Source organism: Nanorana parkeri, unplaced genomic scaffold, assembly GCF_000935625.1.
Source record: "Nanorana parkeri isolate BGI_ZX_2015 unplaced genomic scaffold, ASM93562v1 scaffold1783, whole genome shotgun sequence".
Classification (NCBI taxonomy): Eukaryota; Metazoa; Chordata; class Amphibia; order Anura; family Dicroglossidae; genus Nanorana; species Nanorana parkeri.
Window position 1 is genome coordinate 150,886 of NW_017308051.1, and position 24,639 is coordinate 175,524.

At 41.4% G+C, this 24,639-nt stretch overlaps 1 protein-coding gene across 1 annotated transcript in view; it reads left to right on the forward strand.

The window, feature by feature from the left end:
• Positions 1-24,639, forward strand: part of TMEM178A (transmembrane protein 178A) — a 98,377-nt gene that overhangs the window by 52,827 nt on the left and 20,911 nt on the right. Inside the window, exon 2 of the mRNA XM_018571563.1 lies at positions 14,828-14,941. Coding sequence (XP_018427065.1) covers positions 14,828-14,941 — 114 coding nt within the window. The remainder of the gene's footprint in view (positions 1-14,827; positions 14,942-24,639) is intronic.

A 24,639-nucleotide genomic window follows, 5' to 3' on the forward strand; every position in this document is an offset into this window, starting at 1 on the left:
CGAAAAAGGGATCTGGCAAGCGGGTAGGGGTGAATTTAGAGAGATCGATTGGAGAGGGAAGTACCCTCAATAAGGTAGGAACAGACAGACAGTGGTGGGAAATGAAGAGAATCAAATTGTCTGCAAAAGCAGCCACCCTATGTTCGCCCGAGTCCTTCACCAAACCCCGGGAGTATAACTGAGACCATAGGTGACACAAAAACGGCTCCAAGGTAAGGATGAAGATGAGCGGACAAAGGGGACAACCCTATCTCGTGCCGTTAGAGATTGAAAAGAAAATCAGATCTTGTCTCGTTCACACGAACTGCAGTCGATGGACATGAATAAAGTACAAAGATCCACTGAAACATTCCGGATCCCAGGCCTATGTGATGAAGCGTAGCCCGGAGAAATGGCCAGTCCACACGGTCGAACGCCTTCTCTGTGTCCGTAGATAGGAGCAACAAGGGAGTCAAGGTGATACAGGTATAGTTGATCACATTCAGCACCCTAGTGGTGTTGTTGCGGGCCTCCCTCCCGGGTACAAATCCCAACTGGTCTGCATGGACAAGAGCAGGAACATGCGGTAGGAGTCTGTTCCTCAGCATCTTCGTAAAAAAGTTTCAAGTCTAGGTTGAGAAGGTCTATCAGGTGGTAGCTGCCACATTGCAAAGGATCTTTGTTGGGTTTGGGAATAACCACTATGTTCACACACAAGGAATCAAGAGGGACCATCAAGCCCGACAGAATGGAGTTGTAAGATGCCAAGAAGTGGGGTGTGTGAAAAGACAGGAAAATGTTTTGTAATAAGGCAATGTGTATCCATCAGGACCCGATGCTCTGCCTGTTTTACCTGCTTAAGTGCCAAGTCAAATTCTTCCTATGTCAATGGGAGGTCCAGCTGATCTTAGACTTCAGAGGGTAACTTAGGCATCCCAGGGTCTCTGAGGTACTGAAGAAGGATGTCCCCATCCGGAGAAGTAAGGGAAGGAGCAGGCGACGTATCCAAATTGTATAAAGAACTATAAAATTCCCTAAATTCTTTGGCTTAAGCTTGTGAGGACGTCAGCTTGACACCATGAGACACAATGTGAGGAATTAAGGTTTTGGGATGAGGGCCCCGGAGAGCCAAAGCCAACAGCCTGCCCAGCTTATTAGAGAGCTCGTAAGGGGAACGACAGCCTTTCAAAAGGAGCTGGCAAAGTTTGGAGATCAAAAGACCATTGAGTTCCGTCAACATTTCCCAGAACTCAATTAACACGAGGGATTTTTGTAAGAGGCCTCCAGAGAGCTGAGTTTAGCGAAAAGCTGAGCTATCTTTTTTCTCTCTTCAGACAGGCCCCAAATTTGATTAATAGTTCCCTGACAACACATGTATGTGCCTCCCAGACCACCAAAGGGTTCAAGGAGGAAGAACAATTGGAGAAGAGGTGATCGCAGACTCCAATTCAGAACAGAATGCTCGATCTTGCAATAAAGATTCATTAAGGCACCAGGAGGGGCTCCTAGGGGGAGGAGAACCTACATCCAACACAATGTGTACAGGGGCATGGACAGAAAATAAGATGTAGCCAGTAAAAAAGTCATTTACATTAGCATAATGAAGCTCCATTCTCTCAATATGGGTTTTACAATAGTCCTGAGCGGAGTATATTCCTACAAATATTCTTTGCATCCTTCAATCCTATTTTAAAAGGCACAAGTCTACTCTTTGGACATTCCTAACAGCTGTTCAAACTATACTTAGGATCTGTCTGTCAGGCTTACTGATTAAATACCATCTGTAACTCAAACTCAGAATTACAGTATACTGCATTTACACACTTGGACAAATTAAAATATAGAAACTCAATCATTTATGTCTTTACATACATACATATTCCCTATATGATTATTATGCTTTTTACAATTCCCTCTGAAAATTATTGATTCATTTGAATTTCAATAATTTTTCCTATTTTTAATACTAATATTCATTCATATATCAGTCATGTCACAAGCGTATCACAGATATTAAAAAATGATTGATTTGCATATTTCATGCTTGATCTCGTATTAGGAACAATAAGCCTGGCAAGACTTGTCTTATCTGTATTTGTCTTATTTGTCTTATACTTTATCAAATAATACATTCCCTTGAAATCTTCATTATTAAATGTGAATATCACTACATAAATAGATATTTAAAATTTTCCCTCAAAAATGTATGTAACATAAAATATTAATTTTCTTGTTTACTCTACTCAAGTCTACATATGAATTTTTCTTAAACTTATGTTCATTTGTGTCAAATTATTCCAAATATGCACTTAATAATAATGTAAAGCTTGTCTTAAATATGTCTGTAAATGTACATTAAAATAACAAAATATTTTGTCTAAACTAAAATAATTCACAGCAATACTGTTACAATACAGGTATTGTTTCTAACAACACCATGTGTGATTATAAAACAAATGTGAAAAATGTATCTTTAGAAAATGTGTGTATGAAAAATTAAATTATGTAAAACACCATTTAGTCAATAGTAAAGTTCAGTAGCAAAAGTCAATAATTCTTCATAAGATGGTCTTCTCTTCTTATTAATTCTGTAATGTTATGAAAACGTGAAAAGATAGCCATTGCTATAATAAACAAAACTTGGAGTGCCAAATCTCGTTCCAGAAAAGGCTTTGCTTCTCAACTTTATTTTCATTGGCTAATATGTAACTGTATTTATCTATTACTATGCATAATTTATATCAATTATATCTTTGTCCTTTAATCCTTATATGGTGCAAATTATTTAATAAAAATACTGCTTAAGAGTTCTAAAAAATTTTATGTGAGAACAATCCTATTTATATACTCCTTCATGTACTATGAGGGAATCTTCAAATCTTCCTGTTTAAGGAAACTTAAACTCTCATGTATGTACTGTGACTGGAATCTGTATGACAGGACACAAAATCCCTTTTTGGTCATGACTTAAAACCTTATTTTCACAAAGAAAGGTTTTGTATCAACCCCAGAAGTTTATTTTTCTTTTATAAAATTAGAGCTATGCATACTTATTTTCTACGCTCAAGCTATTATTTTAATGTCAGCGCGTTCTACTATAGCTATCTCATTGGCTAAGGTATGTGTCATTGAGCTTCCTATGCTCAGATTGTTTTACTCTGTAGATATATTTTTACAATCGCATAGCTACATGGACTGTTGGCAAAAAGTTTAAAAATTGACTTCACCGTTTCCTTATCTAGTTCTTTGTTTGAAGGGTCTACAGATACTTTGTCTTTTCAGTGACAACCCTGTGACTCAACAACTTCTGATTTTTCAGTGTAAATGACTATTGGGACTTTATTTATCTCCTCATTTACAACTAAAATTGCGTTGAAGGCTTCTAATTCTGCATTTTCTGCTGAATAAAATTTTGGTAACTCATTTTGGTAAACACATTTTGTTGAATAGCAATAGCATAATAGCATATTCTCTTTTTGGATACCAAATAGCATAACCTGCAAAATTTCCCCATGAATGAGCTTCAGTAGCATTGACATACACTGGTTTAAATCCTTCCTTAGCCTCTGCTCTGAACACTTTAGCTATAGGTTCTTGAGATGTACAAACAGGTGGTTGTTTATTATGCTTTGTGAGTTATCTTTCAATCTGTTTACATGTCAAAACTTTTAACCATTTTGAATACTTTTCATTAAATCCTTCTGAGACATATTCCTTGAGAAAAACCTTTAATGATGGATCAGGTGTTTGTAAAACAAAAGTATTGGATCTCACAATGTTTCCAATTACTTTGACAGCTTAATAAACTCCTAACAACTGTTTAACATGTGATTCAAAGTTTTTGTCCATGGGTGTTAGCAGCCTGAAGAAATAACCAACTCCATTCTTATTACAGTCTTTGAGCTGAAAAAGCGTAACTAGCACGGCATCCTTAGAAACATGACTTTGTAAAATAAAAGGAGCTGAAGAAACATCTATAGCTGCTAATGTTGGTGCAGTCTGTAAGTCTTTATTTAAAGTTTCAAAAGCGTTCAGATGGGCTTCACCCCAAGGACCTAATACATCAGATTTGATTTTTAAAAGACAATACAGAGTTTCTCAGCAAATCCCTGTATGAAATCTTTACATAAGTTCACATAAGTGCACTTGATTCAAAAAAAATATGTAAGACCTTGGAAGATTGTGGGGTAGGAATAGCCAATATTGCCTTGATTTGTTCTTGCAATAATCACCTCTTATCATGACTAATAAGCATTGAAAGGAATTTCACTTTATTGTTGCCATATCCTGTTTCCTGTAACCTGTATCCTGTTCCTGCCTTGAATCCTGACTCCTGACCCTTACCCCTGAGGTCTCCTGATCAGTGGATCCCCTCTTGTTGTCCTGCTCCCCAGGGTTTGCCCTGTTGTCTCCAGTGTGTAATTTGTTATTTGTATTAGTTAGGCTTTTATATGTTACTTGCAGGTGTTGGTGGGGGTGCTTATGGTTGTGCTGTTTTTGGAGTAGCTAATAAATTATAATTCATAAGCATTGTTTGGTATGATCATATAATTGGTTCTCCTGTCTAGATACCTGCACGCGGTGTGGGGACACCCGTGCATGGTATCGTGACACCAGGTGGCAGTCTAGTAAACACATACTGTTCATTCTGAAAAGTAAATGCAAACTTGTACTGACAACTTTTAGTTAATGGTAAAGAAAAATTACTATTTGCAATCTTCAGTACAGAAAATATTTTCGCTTTGACATCTAAATGTGACATGATGTCAGGACTTTCAGGAACAAAAGGCTTGGTATTTGAGATGTATTTATTTAGCATCCTGAAATCAACTGATAAAGAATATGAATTATCAGCATTTTGAATTGGCCAAACATAGTTGTTTACAACTGAGTTTGCTTCCCTCAACACACCTTGTTGGAGAAATTCCTGAATAATGCCTGAAACAGGTTTGACTGAATCGAAGGAAAATTTGTACTGTTGTTGTAGGATCTCTGCCTTCAATGCTTAATTCTGTGTCTTTCAGAGTTCCTATCTCATTTGTGAACTTTGACCACAAACATGGAAACTTTTGTACCAATTTCCTCAAAACAATATTATCATCAGTTTCAGGCAGTTTGTGTTCTAAAAACACATCAGTAATTGTTGAACATATACTTCCAATGTTACTGTATACAGAGATATCAATTAACAATTATCTAGGCCTAGCTGGATCTTTCCATATAATTCCATTTCCTAAATCAATTATCCAGCCTACTAATCATGTCTATTTTTTCGATTATGCAGCGCCAACACAATTGTAAATAGGTGATAAATTAAACCATATAATGTCAACAAACACCATTAATTATATAATGTGAATATGTGTTATTTTTGTTTCACTGAATAACACATATTCACATTATATAATTAATGGTGCTTGTTCACATTGTATGGTTTAATTTATCACCTATTTACTATTGTGTTGGCGCTGCATAATCGAAAAAATATTTATGCTTTGACCCGTGTGGTCTTGTTTTGCTGCAGCCTTCATATTCAATAATTTATCACGATACACATTACAATGTACAGTCACTGATATTTGTCCACATTATTTTCTGTGTTGGCGCTGCATAATCGTAAATCTTTACTAATCATGTCTGTTGCCAGAATATTCTCTGTACTGTGACAATACCAAATATCAATGTCAGTTTTCACCAATCCTGGTATCTAAATATAGTTCTGCAGCCATAAAGTGTATGTTTCTCATCTGTCAGATTGAATCTGTCAGTGTATGACTCAAACATATCTGCATTATGTAATGCATCAGCCTCTGGATCATATGCAGGGATCTCCTTCAAAATTTTCATAAGCTGATCATGGATCTGCAATTTCAATTTTGAAGCTCAATCTAACAATTTATTTTGTGTTATGTCTTTCTTTCGTGTTACGTGGTGTTACTTCATCTTCTTTCATTTCCGAAATATCCGGAATATAGGAAGCATGTGCAGTATATGATTTGGTTTTTTCAGATTTAGTATTTTTTTATGAGTGAGTGTAGCAATTTGTTTATGGCTATTCCGCATGTTTGTTAATAATTGTGTCTGCAATTCAAGCTTTTGCTCAATATCCTCTACATAATTTCCCAGGATTTCGCAGTCTGGACAATTATATTCTTCCTGAGGTAAATCATTATGTTTAGATTCAGATTCTGTCTTTACAACACAAACTGTATTTTTGGTAGGTACATCATTAATCATTGTATTGACATTTTTTACAACGTTAATCACATTTCTGAACTTCTTCATCTTATTTGCAGTAAACCTTGATTTTATCAATCGCAGTATCAGCTTGCAAATACTGATTGTACATTGAATCCCATAATGAAGTATCAGAAATATGACTAGACAAACTCTTAAACTCTAATGTGCTTTCAATCGCTATATCATTGATAAAATCCATTACTCACCAAATTTAGGCTTGCTTCTCTTTTCAACTGGATTACTCAGCTTTGGTTCTGAAACGCATGTAATCACCTTTTCACCTTCTAGGACGATTTGTTCCGAACTTGGTACATTTTCTGCTTCTATTCTCCCGTTTTTTGAGCAAGTGAAAGAAACTTTCAGGATCTGAAGACACGGAGACTCCGGAGAGGCTGGCTCACCAATAAATATTAGATATATTTTCCTGAATGACAACTTATATATTAGATGTCTTCCAGCATGCGAGTCTTAGTAATTGCTTGAGAAATGTGTATTTAGTCTTGTATGTAAAAGTAGTCCTCAACAGGTGTCTCTGTGTCCTATGTGTGTCAGTGTGTCTGTCCTATCTCCCGAAGAAGTGTCCTTATATCCAAGTCATTCACATTAGTATAATGAAGTTCCATTCTCTCAATATGGGTTTTACAATAGTCCTGAGCGAAGTACATTCCTACAAATATTCTTTGCTGCCTTCAATCCTATTTTAAAAAGGCACAAGTCTCTTTGGACATTCCTAACAGCTGTTCAAAGTATACTTAGCATCTGTCTGTCAGTCTTACTGATTGAATATAATCTGTAACTCAAACTCAGAATTACAGTATACTGCATTTCTACACTTGGACAGATTAAAATGTAGAAAATCAATCATCATTTAGGTCTTTACATACATACATACATAAATATTCCCTATATGATTATTATGGTTTTGACAAGAAGAAAAGAAGAAAGAAACCGAGTAAGGAGAGCGAGAAAGAAGGAGAGAAGAGGAGAGAGGAAGAGGAGGGAGAGAGAAAGAGAAGGGAGCGGGAAAAGTCTGCCCAGACGGCAGGAGGACACAAAATAAAAAAAAAACAACTATAATAGGCAAGCAGCCTGTGCAAATGCAAAAATACACTTGCAAATCCTAGGAAGTGAGGGATCAACCTATGTGGGGGGTGTTTATGTAAAATCTAAAAAGAATTATAGGGAGATGCACTCACTCGCGCAGAATGTATGGAGTAGTGATGGGCTGAACACACCTGGGATCGGTTCTAACAAGAACATTAGAACAGGGAGAAAGTTCTTACAAGAACATAAAACTGAATGAAAGTCTATAGAAATAGAACTCGTAAAATCAGATATCCCGATTTTGAAGGCTTATATTCAAGTTATTGGCCATAAAAAGGGTATGGGGATCCGGGTACTGCCCTTGGGGGACATGTATCAATGCAAAAAACACTTTAAAAAAATTGCGTTTTTAAAGGAGCAGTGATTTTAACATTGCTTAAAGTGAAAAAAGAAAAATTCCTTTAATTATTGTGCCTGGGGGGTCCCCTTAAACTGCCTGTAAAGTGGCGCATCTGTACAATGTAAAGAACCTGCTGCAGCAAAACTGACATTTATAAAGAAAAAAATTACATTTAAATTGCTGGTTATTGATTTTTCCTTATTCTTATAAATGACTGCTAGGGGAGGCAGCCTGTATGAAGAGGCTACATTTTAGGACACTCAGAACAAGACTAGAGATTTTTTGGATAAAATCTGGTTCTCTTTAAAGGTGCCCGCACACCTTGCGATAATCGTACATCCCGCGAAATCCCACGATCGTACGATTATCGTAAGGTGTGTCACACAGGTGTGGAAAAAATGGGCCTTTGGTGTGGTTGCCTCCATGCTCTAACCCCTCAGAGTTACTCTTGATGAGCGCAGTAATGGGTCCTGCTGTAAAAAAATAAAATTATATACACCTGTCACACACCTGTCTCCTTGTTGGCCTTTCAGACATAATGTGGGGCTTATTATAAAATTTTATTTTAGAATGTGGGATGGGAAATTGGTGCTTGGGTGCAATACTTTATCGAATGTGGTGCTTGGTGCACTATAAACTGTTGTACAATGGCTTATTATGAAAACAAAATTAAAATAGAAAAAACAAAAGTTAAGAAAAAAAAACAAAAACGGGAACACCTACAATGTAGAAGGGGGAACACCAATGACGCAGCAAAATAACCTGCTGCTGAAAAAATAAAGTAAAAATAATAATAATTTAAAAAAAAATTAAAAAAGAAAAAAAAATGGGAACACTGGTGAACAGAAGGAGGGACACCAGTGACTAGCGATGGGCTCGATGTTCGAACATCGCTAGTTTGTGTGTTCGCCGAACACACAAACTATCAGGGCGTTCGGCGGGCTGTTCACCCGCCGAATGCCCGACACGGCAATGTGCCTTGTGAAGCCCTAATTGGCTAAAGGCTTGACCTCCACAGGTCAGGTGCAAGACTTTGCCCAATCAGGGCTCAGATAAATGTGAGAGCCATGACTGGGCAAAGTCATGATGACTCTGCCCAATCATGGCTCACCTGTTACCTGAACCTGCTGCTCTCACTATTAGGCCCCCTCCTCTTATGTTGCACCCCCTTCCCTACTAACAGCCTTCCCTGCCCAACCTATAACACAGCCCCCTTTCGCTGGATTCCAGATAACTATTACACCTATGCCCACCACTGCCCTGACATACTCTGCTCTAACTTGGGTGGCAACCTGCCCTTCTCTCTGGATGCTGGTGCCACGCCTCTAACCCATCATCGACTGCCTTCTATCACTCCCCATCACCCTGCCATCCTTCCCTCACTCTGCATCCTACTTGCTAAATTAAATTGATAATGTTTTTCTGTACACTATGTAACAGTCAAAAAAAAAAGAATTTCCAGATGTAAAAGAGCGACATGACCTAAAATGTGGTTTGTTTATGGGTGGGGCTTAAGGCGCCAGATTTTTAGGCTATAGGCTCGTGGAATGTAAATCCAGCCCTGATAATGTCATAGTATTTTGGACATATAAATTAGATCAGTTAAGAAATGTGAATGATTGTTGCTATTTTTAAAAAGAAGTTATAAAATCAGAAGTTTTACAACCAGCCACATAGCTCAATAGTTAGTCAGGTTGTAAAAAAGCCAAGTCCATAGAGTTCAACCTATAGAGATAAGCTGAGAAAAAAAACAAAAAAACAAATAAACCTAGAACAGAATGCTATGCCTACATTTACCCACTGTTGATCCAGAGGAAGGCAAAAAAAAAAACATTTGCATTTTCCCAAAGATGAGTAACACTGTCCCTAATGATGGCCTCAGACCTAAACCTATCACTTGCCATATGGCTGAAATATAGGGGAGATGTTGGGGTAACAGTGAGCCATAATGGTAATTTGTGATGATGATGATTTAAAATGGGACTCCAGCCAATAAAAGAAGAGCTTTTTAATATAAATGGTATATTAATATTAGATCAAGGGTAGGCCACCTCTGCCCTCCAGCTGTTCTGGAACTACAAGTCCCATGAGGCATTGCAAGACTGACAGAGGCATAATAGGATTTGTAGTTTCGGCACAGCTGGAGTGCCCAGGCTGGTGACCCCTGGGTTACATCATGTAGTGTCTGAGAGCCATACTGGCATTGGTAAGAATAGCTCAGCAAAATGGAGGTTCTTTACAATGAAGTCCGTGTCTTATTTTGCAGCCCTGCCACTTTGACTACGCCATCTTCTGCCCGAACATCAAGTCCATACTGATCCCATTGAGCATACACCCACATACTTTTTTACTATAATTTAAATAATAGAGATACAACTCTTATTTTACATACTAGTGTGGAGTACTATGGAGGCAGGAGATACACAAACACACTAGTGTGGAGTATTATAGAGGCAGGAGGTGTCACACACAGTCACAGATACTACTATCAGTATATCACTCACCTTTTTCTCCATCACCTCTGTACTGTATCATACAGTGATGGAGAAGAAGTGATGGAGAAGGCCAGGCTGGTTGCTGGGTAATGCAGTCCTCTGGCCGGTGGCAGCTCTCCTGCTCCTCAGTTCGCCGCGGGCGGCGTGAGAGAGCTACCGCAGGCCACACTTTTCTTCGGCCGTGCCAACCTCCCCCAACAGCCATCCCAGAAGCTCCCAGCTGGCCGTTTAATTACAATGGCTGGCCGGGAAGCTACTCGCCCGGCACCGGCGTCCTCTTGTTCCAGACGAGAGGACGAGTGCATTTTTCAAGCCGTGGGTATAGATAAAATTCTACCACTTATTAAAATCAGTAGAAAACAGTACATCACCAATAAATGATTGGATTAACAGACATATATGCACATTGAACATATATGTACATGTCGTGGAGTATGGGCTCAGTGTGGGTTGGCACCAATGAAAATGCTACATAGTGGGGGAAAAAACCAAACTATATGATCACAACCAAGAGAGAGGATGACGTTAAAAACTAATAGGGTTGTTGCCGCAAATGCGGACGACCCTCTATAGGAGTAATTAAAAGCAAACATTAATTACCATAGTAGTATAGTGATAAAGACTGGCTTAAGGTATTGGTTCAAATGAACAGTTACCTGTCATCAAGAAAGCAAGATAAACTTAGGTTACTGTTTAGACCTCTCGGATGCACAGTATGAAGGGTGTAGATCCATGACGCTTCCCCTTGGAGAAGCTGTGGTCCTGTCACCCTCCCTCGGATGTTTGGTCAGGTGTTCAATCACCATCCCTCTCATTTGTGGGTTTGGTGATGATGTTGTACAAAATGTAGTGCCACAGGTTTGTTTATATCAATGTCCTCACCTTTTTGTGTTTTGGTAATTGCAACACAAATGTCACTCCTGTGCTTTTGAAATCTGCGTTTCAACGGACCTGTTGTCATGCCAACATAAACTATAGTGCATGGACACTTTAAGATGTAAACTCAATAGTAGTAGTAATGCAGGCAAGAAAACCACGTATAGGGTACATATTGCCCTTGCTCGTCTTGCTGGAGAACATATGGGGTTCACTGCACTGAACCCCATATGTTCTCCAGCAAGATGGGTTGTTATAAATGCTACCACTGCAACATGTGCCCTTTTTTTTGGGTTAATCTTGCAGTCTTCTGTATCCTGTTGTTCATTTTGAATCTTTGCAATCTTTTTCTACTTTTTACATATTTTATTTGTTATATTCTTTTTAGCTTTCAAATGATGACAGTGTTCCTTAATTTTTATATATTTTAAATGCCCTTTTCTTATTTTAACATTGGATGTGAGCCACATGGGTTTTACTTTTAGCCTTTAAAACTTATTGCTTACAGGAATATTTTTTGCAGTATTTTTTTTGAACAATTGTTTTGAAACATTCCCATTTTTGTTCTGTGTTTCTTGATGAAAATATTCCCTCCCAGTCAGAGCCGTAGCCAGCTCCTTTTGCGCCCGAGGCAAGAGCACAAAATTGTGCCCCCCCCAACTGACCTGTGCGGTATGTGACATCATGCGCCCTGCTTCCAGGATGATGGCGAACATGCGCAGAATGCGCTGGTGGCCAAATCCAGAATAGCATAAACATGTATTTTGTTTGACAAATCTGAAACATTTTTAGTTTTCGTTCATTTCATCCGAAACAAATTTTTAGTCTTTGCACATGTCTAGTAATACACTATATTGCCAAAAGTATTGGGACACCCCTCCAAATCATTGTATTCAGGTGTTCCGTGAGATTTCCTTGTTACTAAATATTCCGCGGTCATGCTGAAGCGCACAGTACGCAAAAGTCGCCAACTGTCTGCAGAGTCAATAGCTACAGACCTCCAAACTTCGTGTGGCCTTCAGATCGGCACAACAACAGTGCGTAGAGAGCTTCATGGAATGGGTTTCCATGGCCGAGCAGCTGTATCCAAACCTTACATCACCAAGTGCAATGCAAAGCGTGGGATGCCGTGGTGTAAAGCACGCCGCCACTGGACCCTAGAGAAGTGGAGACGTGTTCTCTGGAGTGACCAATCACGCTTCTCTGTTTTTCAGGGGTTGGGCTTGGCCCCTTAGTTCCGGGAACTCTTAAGGCATCAGCATACCAAGACATTTTGGACAATTTCATGCTCCCAACTTTGTGGGAACAGTTTGGGGATGGCCCCTTCCTGTTCCAACATGACTGCACACTAGTGCACAAAGCAAGATCCATAAAGACATGGATGGGGGAGTTTGGGGTGGAGGAACTTGACTGGCCTGCACAGAGTCCTGACCTCATCCCCATAGAACACTTTTGGGATGAATTAGAGCGGATACTGCGAGCCCCGCCTTCTCCTCCAACATTACCAGTACCTGACCTCACAAATGGTCCAACATTCCCATAGACACACTCCTAAACCTTGTGGACGCCTTCCCAGAAAAGTTGAAACTGCTATAGCTGCAAAGGGGGGGGGGTTCATTTATTTTTTATTATTATTATTTATTTTTTTACTGTAGGGGGCTTCGGGGAAATGTCCCTTTTGAAATAGAAAAAGAGATTCAGGACACAGTGTCCTCTGCTCATGCAGGTGGGGGAGAGCAGCGGGGAGCACAGGCTCCCTGTACCGCTCATCTTCTCCCTGCAGTGCCGGGGCTGTTTTGGCTGCCTGGTGCCCCTTGTTGCCAATGGCGCCCTGTGCTCTCCGTGACAACAGGGGCGAGGGGGCGCAGCCATGCTGGCCTTGGCTGTATGCCCTCTCAGCTGCGCCTGAGGCGAGTGCCTCACTCGCCCCATGGTAGCTACAGCCCTGCTTCCAGTCGAAGTCTTCAAGAGCCGCCCTCAGCATGGGAAAATGTGCTCTCCTGAAGTTAAGTGTTTTTATTTTTCCAGTATGTGTATGTTGTTTACAACTTAAGTTAAAGGAGAACTATGTGGTAAGTGTTTTTCCCCATAGTTCTCTTTAGGGTCACGGGAGGACATATACTAACCTCCTCCTCAGTATATCGCGGGCAATACTGACAGCGCCACAGCCAGGACAGATCCCAACAATACTGTCAAGATCCACCCAGCTGCGTGAGTGACACCTGGCTCTGCCTAGAGGCAGAGCCAGCTGTGCCCGCCCCCGTTCATTCCTCCACTCAGTGCTGGAGGATCGGAGAGGGGAATCCCTGCGGGGAGCGGGGACTGACAGTCACTGCTCACTGCAGTGAGACGATCAGGAAGTGAGTGGATCGGCTGCATTTTCTGCTCACTTCCCGATCAATAGAGCCGACCTGTGACAGCTTCTTTGTCACAGGTCGGCTCTAACTATGAGGTGAGTGTTCTCCTTTAAATGAAATCATATTATGGTCAATTATGGTCATTGCTACCCAGATATTCTTTTATATGAATATTTGTAATAAGCTCTGCATTGTTTGAGATTACCAGATCCAGCAGAGCATCATTTCTAGTTGGGGCTCCTACATACTGTACCATAAAATTGTCATGCAATAAGTTTATAAATGTCTGCCCTTTTACTGTTCCGGCAGTGCCTTTATACCAGTCAATGTCAGGATAGTTAAAATCTCCCATTAATACTACTATCCCCACCCTTGCAGCGCTTTCTATCTGTTTAAGGAGCTGAGTCTCTATCTCTTCATTAACACTGGGGAGCCTGTGATAAACTCCAACAATTACCTTTGCATTATGCATACCAGTATACTACTCCACCCATAACGCCTCAGCACCATCACACTCACCATCAACAATGTCCTCTTTCACACTCACTTTTAGATCAAACCGCCACCTTTTCGTTTTACCCAGTCTCTCTGAAAGAGAGCATAGCCAGGAATATTAACAGCCCAATCATGCGAAGAACAAAGCAAAGATTCAGCAATACTAATTACCGTATTTTTCCGTGTATAAGACTATAGTTTTTCTTTTAAATATTTACCTAAAAATGGAGGGGCATCTTATACACGAGGGGGCTGAGAGGAGAACCGCGGTTGCGAAACTGCCGATACCTCTGTATACTAGCCTCACGAGTGAAACTTCCGATTGCAGAGACAAGCTAACAGGTTTCCTCCGATCATGATACCCGACGTCAGCTGATGCTGCGGAGAGCCTGTAGCCAGTGCCCAGATGCAACAGGGAGCGGTAATGTCGGAGCGTTCTGAGCCCATAAAAATGTCAGAAAACAAAAAAAAACGGTAAATACCGGTACCAGTAAGCGGCTGTCTTACTCTGCAAAATTTAAACTGGATGTAATCAGTTATGCAAAAGAGCTTGGAAAATATTGATTTCTGAATTTTGGCTAAGAAAAGTGGGGGGCGTCCTATACATCGGGGCGTCTTATAGACGGAAAAATACGTTCTCCTCATGCAATAGTTCTCCTCATGCACCAAAGCTTCCAATTCTCCCATTTTGCTGTGCAGACCCCTAGCAATGGTGAACAAACAATTGAAGCCGTTTTTACATTTTTTACTTATAATAGCTTTTTTTGTAGTACAACTAGTACTATAATCTCCAATGTTTGTTTGCAATAAAAAATTTTCTGAACTGTATATTTTTATATGAATAAATTAAGTTTTAACATCAAGGCTTACATTTCCTAGATACATTTCCTATTTTTACATATGCACAGGTATTCTAAACAGCTGTTCTTTCTCTTCAAAAGGGATTGCTCAGAAATGTACAACTATCAAGTATCACTTCTCTCAGCCCATTCGACTGAGGAATATTCCATTCAATTTGACCAGGACAATTCAGCAAGATGAGTGGCACCTTCTACGTAAGTATGAAGTTTCAAATGACACAAGAAAACAGTTGTGAAGAGGATACATTTATTGAAGTACAGTGTGTGTATGGGGGAGGGAGAGGGAGCAGGAGAGGAAGAGGGAGAGTGAGAGAGAGAGAGAACCTCTAATTTTTATCCATTAAACATTTTTTTATATGCAACAAATACCAATGATCCATGGTCAATTCACAAAGAGAAATGTTATTTGCTCTCTCTAGTTGTTAATTTATCTCTCCTTATTTTTTGTTTGAAAACAAGGTATGCACGAAAATCCCAATTGTTATTTAGCATGCTCATTAAAGTGGCATTAAAGTCAAAAAAAATCCCTCCCCCCATGTTAATGTCAGCACTTACCTTAAATGATGTCTCTTATTCCGATCTTCTTCTTTCCTCGTATTTTCATCTGTCCCTCCAGCGGTGCGGCGGCTCTCCGATCCAGCGCTGACTGCTCTGTCCCTCCGATCCAGCGGTGTCTGCATGCGGGTGCACGCGTCCATAGACTTACCTTGCGTCTCTGCTCGTCTCCCGGCCGAGAATCGGAACTGCGCATGCGCCCGCCCCAAGATCCTTTGCGGCCGTACGAGCAGTACCTGATTCTCGGCGCGGGAGCGCGCAGCGCTAACAAGGTGAGTTTAAACATAGTTAAAGCGTTTGTTTTTAAACTTCTTCTTGCCTATATCTACTGCTTGCTAGCAGTAGATATATGCAAAAAAACAGAGGGTTTAGAACCCCTTTAAGGCTTCCAACTGAAGCTTTAGGGCTTGTTCACACCAAATGCGGACCAGATCTGCATGAGTATCTGCATACGCAGTGCAGTGTGTTTTGCCGTGTTTTTGACGCGTTTCGGGCCATTTGTAACAAAAACTAAAAAAATGTCTTGCCTAAAATGGGCTTTCAGTGCGTTTGCATGTGTTTTGGATGTGTTTGCATGTGTTTTGGTGCGTTCCGGAACTGAACGCTCTGGTGTAAACTAGAGCCCAAAATACCACTGGAATACATTGGACGCAGTTTTGATCCATTCTGTAACTGCACTGTTCTGCAAGTGCTCCGCATTTGGTGTGAACTAGCCCTCAGGGAGTTGTTATTTTTACGTGCTCAACATTATTTTAGCAAATGAAGTGTTATTTTTACGTCTGGAATCGTGGAATTAACATTTAAGGTGTTAAAATACTTTTGTTGCCAGCAGTTTAGACATTAATGGCTGTGTGTTGAGTTATTTTGAGGGGACAGCAAATGTACACTGATATACAAGCTGTACACTCACTACTTTACATTGTAGCAAAGTGTCATTTCTTCAGTGCCGTCACATGAAATGATATAATAAAATATTTACAAAAATGTGAGGGGTGTACTGTATGTACCAGTTTTATCCACTTCCAGCGGGTTCACATAAGTACACGTCATCCGCTGGAAGGGGTTATACCACGGACACGTCCGTGTTCTTAGTACTGTTTTAAACAGCAGGCGATTGCTGTTTAAATACAAGCGATCCAGCGTCTGTACAGGGGACGGATCGATTGTACGTTGCGGCGCTGTGTCTCTCCCCCCCGCCCCCTTCCGCTACCGTCGGTTTCCCGGGCTTCGCGGTCCCCCGTGCGAGCCCGGGACCGGCATGGTGGGTCTCCCCTGATGGATCGGAGGGAGATCAGAAGGCTTCCAGACGCTGATCTCTCCTCTTATCATTGGACCCTGAAGTGATGTGCATTACATCACTTCTGGTGTCACTGTGCACATTCTCCAGCTCCTAGAGCCAGAAGAAGAAGCTGATGAAGCAGATCTCTGAAGGAGGTGCTTATGTAACGATTCGATAAATGGCCAAAAAATCTTTGTGAATTGCATTTCTGTACATGCAGTATTTAACGATTAGACTTGTTAAAATAAGGATTGAAATGTTAAATAATGAGCTTCACGATAAAATATCAAAAGTTTGCAAGAGAAGAGTGACGTTACTTAGTGGATTTTCCAAGCGTTAAATTGTTTGGTGAATTACACAAGCTTAAAGTGACTCCTCTGTCCTTCTCTTCTCTCATGTCCCACGGTGTCTGTGCGGGTGCATGCTGCTTCATAGACTTACCTTGTGTCTCTCCTCGTCTCCTGGCTGAACATCTGAAGTGCGCATGCGCCTGCCCCAAAATCCTTTGCGGCCGCCTGAGACTCTTCAGATGTTTGGAGGGGAGCGCACGGCGAAGACACAGGTAAGTATTAACCCTTTTTAAAAGGTTTTTTAAAAAATGTTTCTGCTTGCTAGCAGTAGATATATGCAAAAACACGCAAGGGTTTAATAACCTTTTAAATATCATGCAATATCTATTAAATAATGAGCGAAATCAGGAAAAAAAGCTTTGTGAATTGACACCATATTCTCTATTCCTACAATAAGGGTTTCCTGCATCCTTCTACCCAACCTTTCTGCTCTTACTATATCCTATCATATATACTCTAGATACTATTATCTTTCCATCTATTCTTATCCCTGTCATCTGTTTTTTCCTGATTTCTACCATTTCTACCATGAAATCAATCTTTACCGCTCAAAGAACATCTTGATATCTGATATCCTTTTTCATTTTCTCTCCTTTCTTTATTTCGTCCAACTGTCCCTTTCCTCATACATTTCTTTCCTCCTCTAGTATTGCCTAGCTCCCATCATCTGTGGTTTTGTCAGGTCTGTGCATAGGTGCAGATATAGCAAAAGATACAATTTTGGAAATAAAAGGATTGTACCTATATATTGACACATTGACACATAGAAAAGAGCGGGCATAATAAAATCTAACTAAAGTCATAGTAATAATAATAATAAATATATTCATTAGGTATTATGATCCTGTCTTACTAAGCCCTCAAACTGTCTGTGTAATATTGATATCCTGTGCAATATCGATAGCTTAAGAGTTGGAGCATAGACACATTGGGGGAAATTCATTAAAACTGGAGCAGGCAGAATCTGGAGCAGTTGGTCATAGTAATCAATCAGCGTCTTTCTTGAGTTTGTTCAGTCAAACTTTGAAAATGAAAGAGAGAAGCTGATTGGTTGCCATGGGCAACAGCTCTAGATTTTGTCTACTCCAGTTTTGAAAAACTCCCCTCAGTGTCTCTACATCCTGCAATGCAATGCTGATGCATCAAAGATCTATTAACGTGTATGATCATTCAAAACATTGTTTTTAGTTTTGGATAGAGTAGGGAAGTTAATTTGTTAAGATGTTAATGTCACTGTCCTGCTGGGAAGAGTTCTCTTTTCTTCCTATCTTGGAGGCGCAACATGAGGTGAGAGAGATCTTCCCAAAGTGAAGGGAATTCCCATCATGGACAGTTGTCACCAAACAGTTTTGCCTATTGAACTATTTACCCTCACCTCTTGCTCCCATTACAATTCTATAATTTAGGATTTCCCTGTACTTTCTGTGCCAATGACAATGGTCACCAGGATCAATAGAAGAATGAATCTCTCCAGCAGGGACATAGATCGCATTAAACATTTAGCGAACTATCTTACCCACACTGTATATAAAACAAAAATGTTGCCTTTACATACACAATCTTATTGACACAAGAATGAGGGTGAGCTGTGCCTATGTGAAAAGTTAATAGGCTTACATTTTGTGGGCCAGCCCAGTGAAACAAGGAGTATGTACTGACATTTTGCTGTCCTTGTTTTTCTATGCATGGGCTAATTTCTATGACTCAAGAACCAATGATAAATCCCAGTGGGGATAAATGTTTTTCTTAGGAGGACAAATTCTTAGAACAACTCTCAGGAATTTAACCAGACAGTCATAGGCTCATCTAATATGAGTAAAAGCTGATAGGGCTGACACTTGAACCTTGAGAGTATTTAACTCTAGGCCAAAATCTAGGCCAGATTGGAGAAATTCTAAGATATTGTGAATCTCAGGGGACAAGGGATCAAAACTGGAAGATGTATCAAATTCCAAAAACTTTCCCCACATCCTGGCATATGTTATATTGGTGTTCTTCTTTCTAGAGGAAAGGAGTGTATCTACTACCTTGGAGGAGCAACCTAGTGATGAATATGTAAACTTCTCAACTTCCATACTGTCAGTCTCAATGCTTCCAGATGCTGATGTTGCAGTTGCCCTTGACTCAAGAAATGAGGAAGCAGGGGCAGATGGATTGGATCGTCCAATGACAGAAGCGTCAGTAGCGTGAACTACAATCTCTGTGGCCACCAAAGAGCCACTGTAAGAATGGTCACTTTTGAGGGCGTGTCCAAGATGGCGAACGGAGCACACGTGTAATAGCTTATCCTATCCTTATCTTATCCTGCAAGTTTAAGCCCTGTGGAATGCTCATTTCGATACTGGACTGCAGTCTGCCTGTTCCCAGAACCGGAGGGTATGTCTCGGGGGCGCCATAAGTAATCTACAGGCCGCCCCAGTGTCCCTTCGCCCTTGCGGGCCCGCGGAAAGAAGCAGCCTCATTGTAGTATGGTGGCCCAGCCGGAGGTCTCGGAGGAGGCCCTCTCTGGCCCTGCCCAGTTCACGGCGGTGATGGCCGCAATCTCCGGATGCCAATCTGCACTCACGGCCAAGATTGACCATCTCCAATCGGATGTGGGACTCCTCAGACGGGACCTGGACCGTTTCCGGGATCGGATAACCGCGGTGGACGGTAGAGTGAGTGAGGTGGAGGACGTGGTTGGGGCCCATACGGCGTCTTTACGCACCCTGCAGACCAAAGTCAAAGCCTTGGAGTCCCGGGCGGTGGATGCCGAGAACCGTAATCGGCGGAGCAACCTGCGCATCCTGGGGCTGCCGGAGTGGATGGACCCACTTACCTTTGCCGAATCCTTGATCCACGCCCTGCTCCCTAAGGCCCAACTTTCGGCTTTCTTCGCGGTTGAGCGGGCTCATCGCATGCCTTCCTTCCAGGGCCCCCGGGGGCCCCTCCGCGTACTTTCATCTTCAAACTCCTTAACTTCCGGGACCAGGATGCAATCGTGCGAATTAAACGTGCGAATTGTGGCCGTCAGCGACTAGTCAATGTTAGGGCAAAACGGAGAGTGGCAAGACTGGTACAAGACAACAGAAGGGCAACAGTGCAGTGTCAGATTCCTCGCATCACCTTTCAACATCTCGTGGAGTCACGAGGCGGCCCAACGAAGTCATCATGTGGAGTCATCTCGTGGCCCAAAGAAAGAACTGATGGGGTGGTCATAATAATCTGGCCACTCAGTGTACGTTCTTTCACTTTGTTATTGCATTGAAAAAGCTGGATCCTGTGTAGACATAGAGACTGCTTTTGCTCTACTCCATGGAAGCATATGTTCCTTGACACACTTATATCTACTAACTATTCAGAATCTCATGTTACCTCAACTGTCTGATATGTACTTCTTAGGCTGCATCCTTAAGGCTGTACATGCTGAAGGTCTGATTGTATACATACCTCGATGCTCACTCTCAACCTGTATACGGTACCTGTATACGGTATACGGTACAATCAGACCTTCCTCATAACTATACAATTAGATGACTGTCTCATTAAAGTTTGCCTCCTACTATATTATGTGATTTCTGCTATATTTCTAACTGCAAATATCGATATCTCACTACCGTTTATACTTCTGTGATCATTATGCCTCACCTCACACTTTAACACATACATCCCTTAAAATACCTGTGGGGTTCCTGCTTATACCTATTCACTTACTGCACCTGATGTCTACTATGCTACAGTTTGAGAATGTATCCAGGACGATTTAATATTATTGCTGCACCAATTCTAAGTTACCACACTCTACCCTTGTAAGGGGAGACTAAGACTCTGTATGACTCTGTTTGATCTCTTACAAAGAGAATGTTACACTAAATATATCCATACATGCTAGATATGCAGAACCCCACTCTATTTCAGCTGCCCTTCACACATTCCACATGCTGATCCTATACAACACATACGTGTCAGAAGTCTTTTATTCCCTGAGGGGGCTATGTTTTTTTCCACTTTTTTGTTTTTACATCCCTGTAACATAATGATCATAGATGATGAGGGTTTGATTGTGCACAAACATTATATTGTCCGGACTCATAACTACCTCCAATGACGGAACTTTGTGGATCACAGCACCACCACGGCCGAATCCACATACGGGGGAACCCGTGCCTTCCACCATTGGTCCACATGTGACATGTCCCCCTTCCCCACCGTTTATCCACCTATTTCATCTCATCAAAAGATGACACCCCTCTCACATCTCCCTGATTGAGCTTGATAAGAGTCAGCTTCTGTCAGCTCCACATGCAATGTGAACACCTAGGGGCCTACATACATGGAGAGAGAAGAGTCTGGGGGTATTTGCCTCTCCAGTTCACTTCCTGCTGCCCAACCAATCTAACTACTTGACCACCTGGACGCTAAGACCCCTCGAAACGCCGTTCTGGTATAGTGTAATAAACTTTTATTTATTGATTTATATATTATTTTTCTTCTACCTTTCCCACACCTCCAATCCAAGATATCCACTCTCACCCTGTGTGCTATATAATCGAGCCCTCCGCATCTCTATAAAGACAAATGCTTATCTCATTGACGCAAACCGCATATTATACTATGCAGATTCTGGCTTGAATCTTAGATGTAATTGGTCCTTGTTTTTGCTTTTCTTTGGTCTGATTGTTTCTGTTTGTTTTACAAATTGAATTGGCACTTATTATTGCACCGATTTCTTGTACATGTGATGCCTGGCCCGGCTGCAGATGCTACCGCCTGAGCTTCCCTATACCCCACATAGGCCACACGCCCAAGAGCAAGGTTTTCTTTCCTAAACCCCGTTCTTATCGCTCCTTGTGCGTGTATTTTGGGGACTACCCCTCCTTAGTGGTCGACGCATAGGTCGACCCTCTACCCTCTCCGACCTCCTCTCACCCCACTCCTCCCGGTTAGTTTTTTTTTTCTCTTCCTCTTCTCTCTCTTCCTTCTCTCTATCTCTCTCTCTCTCTCTCTCTCTCTCTCTTTCCTCTTCTCTTGCCTCTCCCCTATTTCTCCTCTACTCCCATTACTTTTCCTATCCTCTAAAATCAGTGCCACCCCTCTCACCCCCAACGGATGGATCTTGTCTCTTCCTCTAATGATGACGCACTTGAATTTTGTCTCCCTCAATGTGAAGGGCATCAATGAGCAGAGTAAGCGATCCCAGATCTTATATCAAATGCACAAGTGCAGGGCAAATGTACTCTTCCTACAAGAAACCCACTTCAAAGGCTCCCAAGCCCCCCCTCTAACTTCTCAATGCTATCAAGAAGTCTATCTAAGCAACAATCCTGTCAGCAAATCCAGGGGCGTCGCCATTGGCTTCCACTCATCCATTCCCTTCACTGCCTCAGGAGTTGAGTCGGACAAGGAGGGTAGATATGTTTTCGTTAAAGGCACTCTCTTTTCCAAAAAATTCACATTTGCTAACATATATCTTCCCATTCAAAGCCAGATACCTACCTTACTCTCCATTCTAGACAAATTAGAAGACTTTTCATGTGGCATATTGATCTTAGGGGGTGATTTCAACTTCACAATGGACCCCTCACTAGATTCCTCTATGGGGAAATCCCATGTCCCCCTCTCTTCCCTTAACAAACTAAAAAAGCAGTTACATAGCCTCCAACTGATCGATGTCTGGAGAATCCTACATCCCTCTACAAGGGATTACACCTTCTATTCCCATCCACACAAAACACATAGCAGAATTGACCTTTTCTTCATATCTCATCACTTATTTACCTGGAGCCCCAAAGCCTCTATTGACTCACAAATCTGGTCCGATCACTATCCTATTTCCCTTTCCCTCTCTATCCCAGGCACCCCAAAGAATACCCCTACTTGGCGCCTCAATGAACACCTCCTACAAGACCCGACCACGGTAGAGGCAGTGCAATGCACAATTTCTGACTTCATTCACGCTCAAGACCCCACTCCCCTACCGAATGGGAAGCCCTAAAATGCCTCCTCAGAGGCCCCCTCATCTCCCATGGCTCCCGATTGAAAAAAGTAAAATCGGCGGCCGTACACTCCTTATTACAAGAGATTCTCTCTCTGGAAACCTGATATAAATCCACTAACGACTCTACTTTCCTTCAAACACTTACCCAAAAACGTACCCAACTTCGCTTAATTCTAGTGCAAGCAGATCTAAAACATAGAGACTTTTACGAACACGGAGACAAATGCAGCTCGATCCGCACTAAACGAGCTAAAACATGTATCCCAAAAATCATGTCCACTTCCTCTCAATAGGTCCACAACCCAGAACTCATTGCGAAGGCCTATCACTCCTATTACTCGGACCTATTTACACACGCAACCTGCAACATCTTTCTCCCCACCGATACATTCTGATATTCGCCATTACATTCAATCTACCCCTCTCCCCACCCTATCTGAAGACGCCAAATTAGCTATCAGCCGCCCCTTTACCCAGGAAGAAATATTAGGTGCTATCCTTAACCTTAAACCAGGTAAAATCCCAGGTCCGGATGGGTACACTGGCACCTTTTACAAACACTTCAAGGACTCACTGTCCCCTATTCTTGAGCAGACCTTCAACGCCATCTCCAGCCCTCTGTTCCAGTTATAGACCTATATCGCTAATCAACGTTGACATGAAAATATTTGCTAAGCTCCTTGCTAACAGACTGGGACAATATATACCATCCCTGATCCACCAGGAACAGGTTGGATGCATCCCCTTTCGCGAAGCAAGGGATAATACAATCAAAACCCTGACTTTACTTCAACATATTAGATCACGAAAAATACCCCTATGCCTTTTCTCCGTCGACGCGGAGAAGGCTTTTGATCGACTAAATTGGGATTTTCTCTTCAACACCCTTGAACAAATCGGCACCCCTTAGTCTTTCCTCTCACACATCAAAGCCCTATACCATTGCCCCATGGCCAGAGTTCGTGTCAATGGTCTTGTATCAGAACCCATTCACATACGTAACGGTACCCGCCAGGGATGTCCTTTGTCACCATACCTATATGTTCTCGCTATGGAACACCTTGCAGAGGCCATTAGACCAAACCCATCCATACAAGGAATCCCCATTGCAAACGATGAACATAAAATGAGTCTATATGCGGACGACTTACTATATGTTAAAAATCCTAGAATTGCTTTTCCATCACTTCTAGAAGAATTTCGCAAATTTAATAGTGTCAGCTATTTCAAAGTTAACCTACATAAAACTGAAGCTCTTAACATCTCCCTACCTTCTTCTGAAGCTTCGCAGTTACAAAATCAGTTCCCTTTCCCATGGCAAAGCCACCATATTAAGTACTTGGGGATCCTTATACCCTCAACCTTGAAGATTTGTACAAACTTAACTACTTACCTCTACTTCACAAAACCAGGCAGAACACATATACTCATGCTTATCAACAACTTTGCCTTAATTCAAACTGTGCCTTTTGCTAATCTGTATACTGCCCTTGGTCGTAGTATATTCTGTACATCATGTATTATTTACTATGCTGTCATATATCTTATCAAGCATGCCTGTGTGCCATACTGGTAATGTTTTGATTTCATGACTTGTTGCTGTTTCCTAGCTGAATCATATTAGAATCCTTTACCACACCATACATAATTTAATAATTAGGTAGTTCTGAATAATGGGTAGTCTAGTCACAAACTTTTCACAACCTACTACTATTGACTTAGTTGCAGGGTG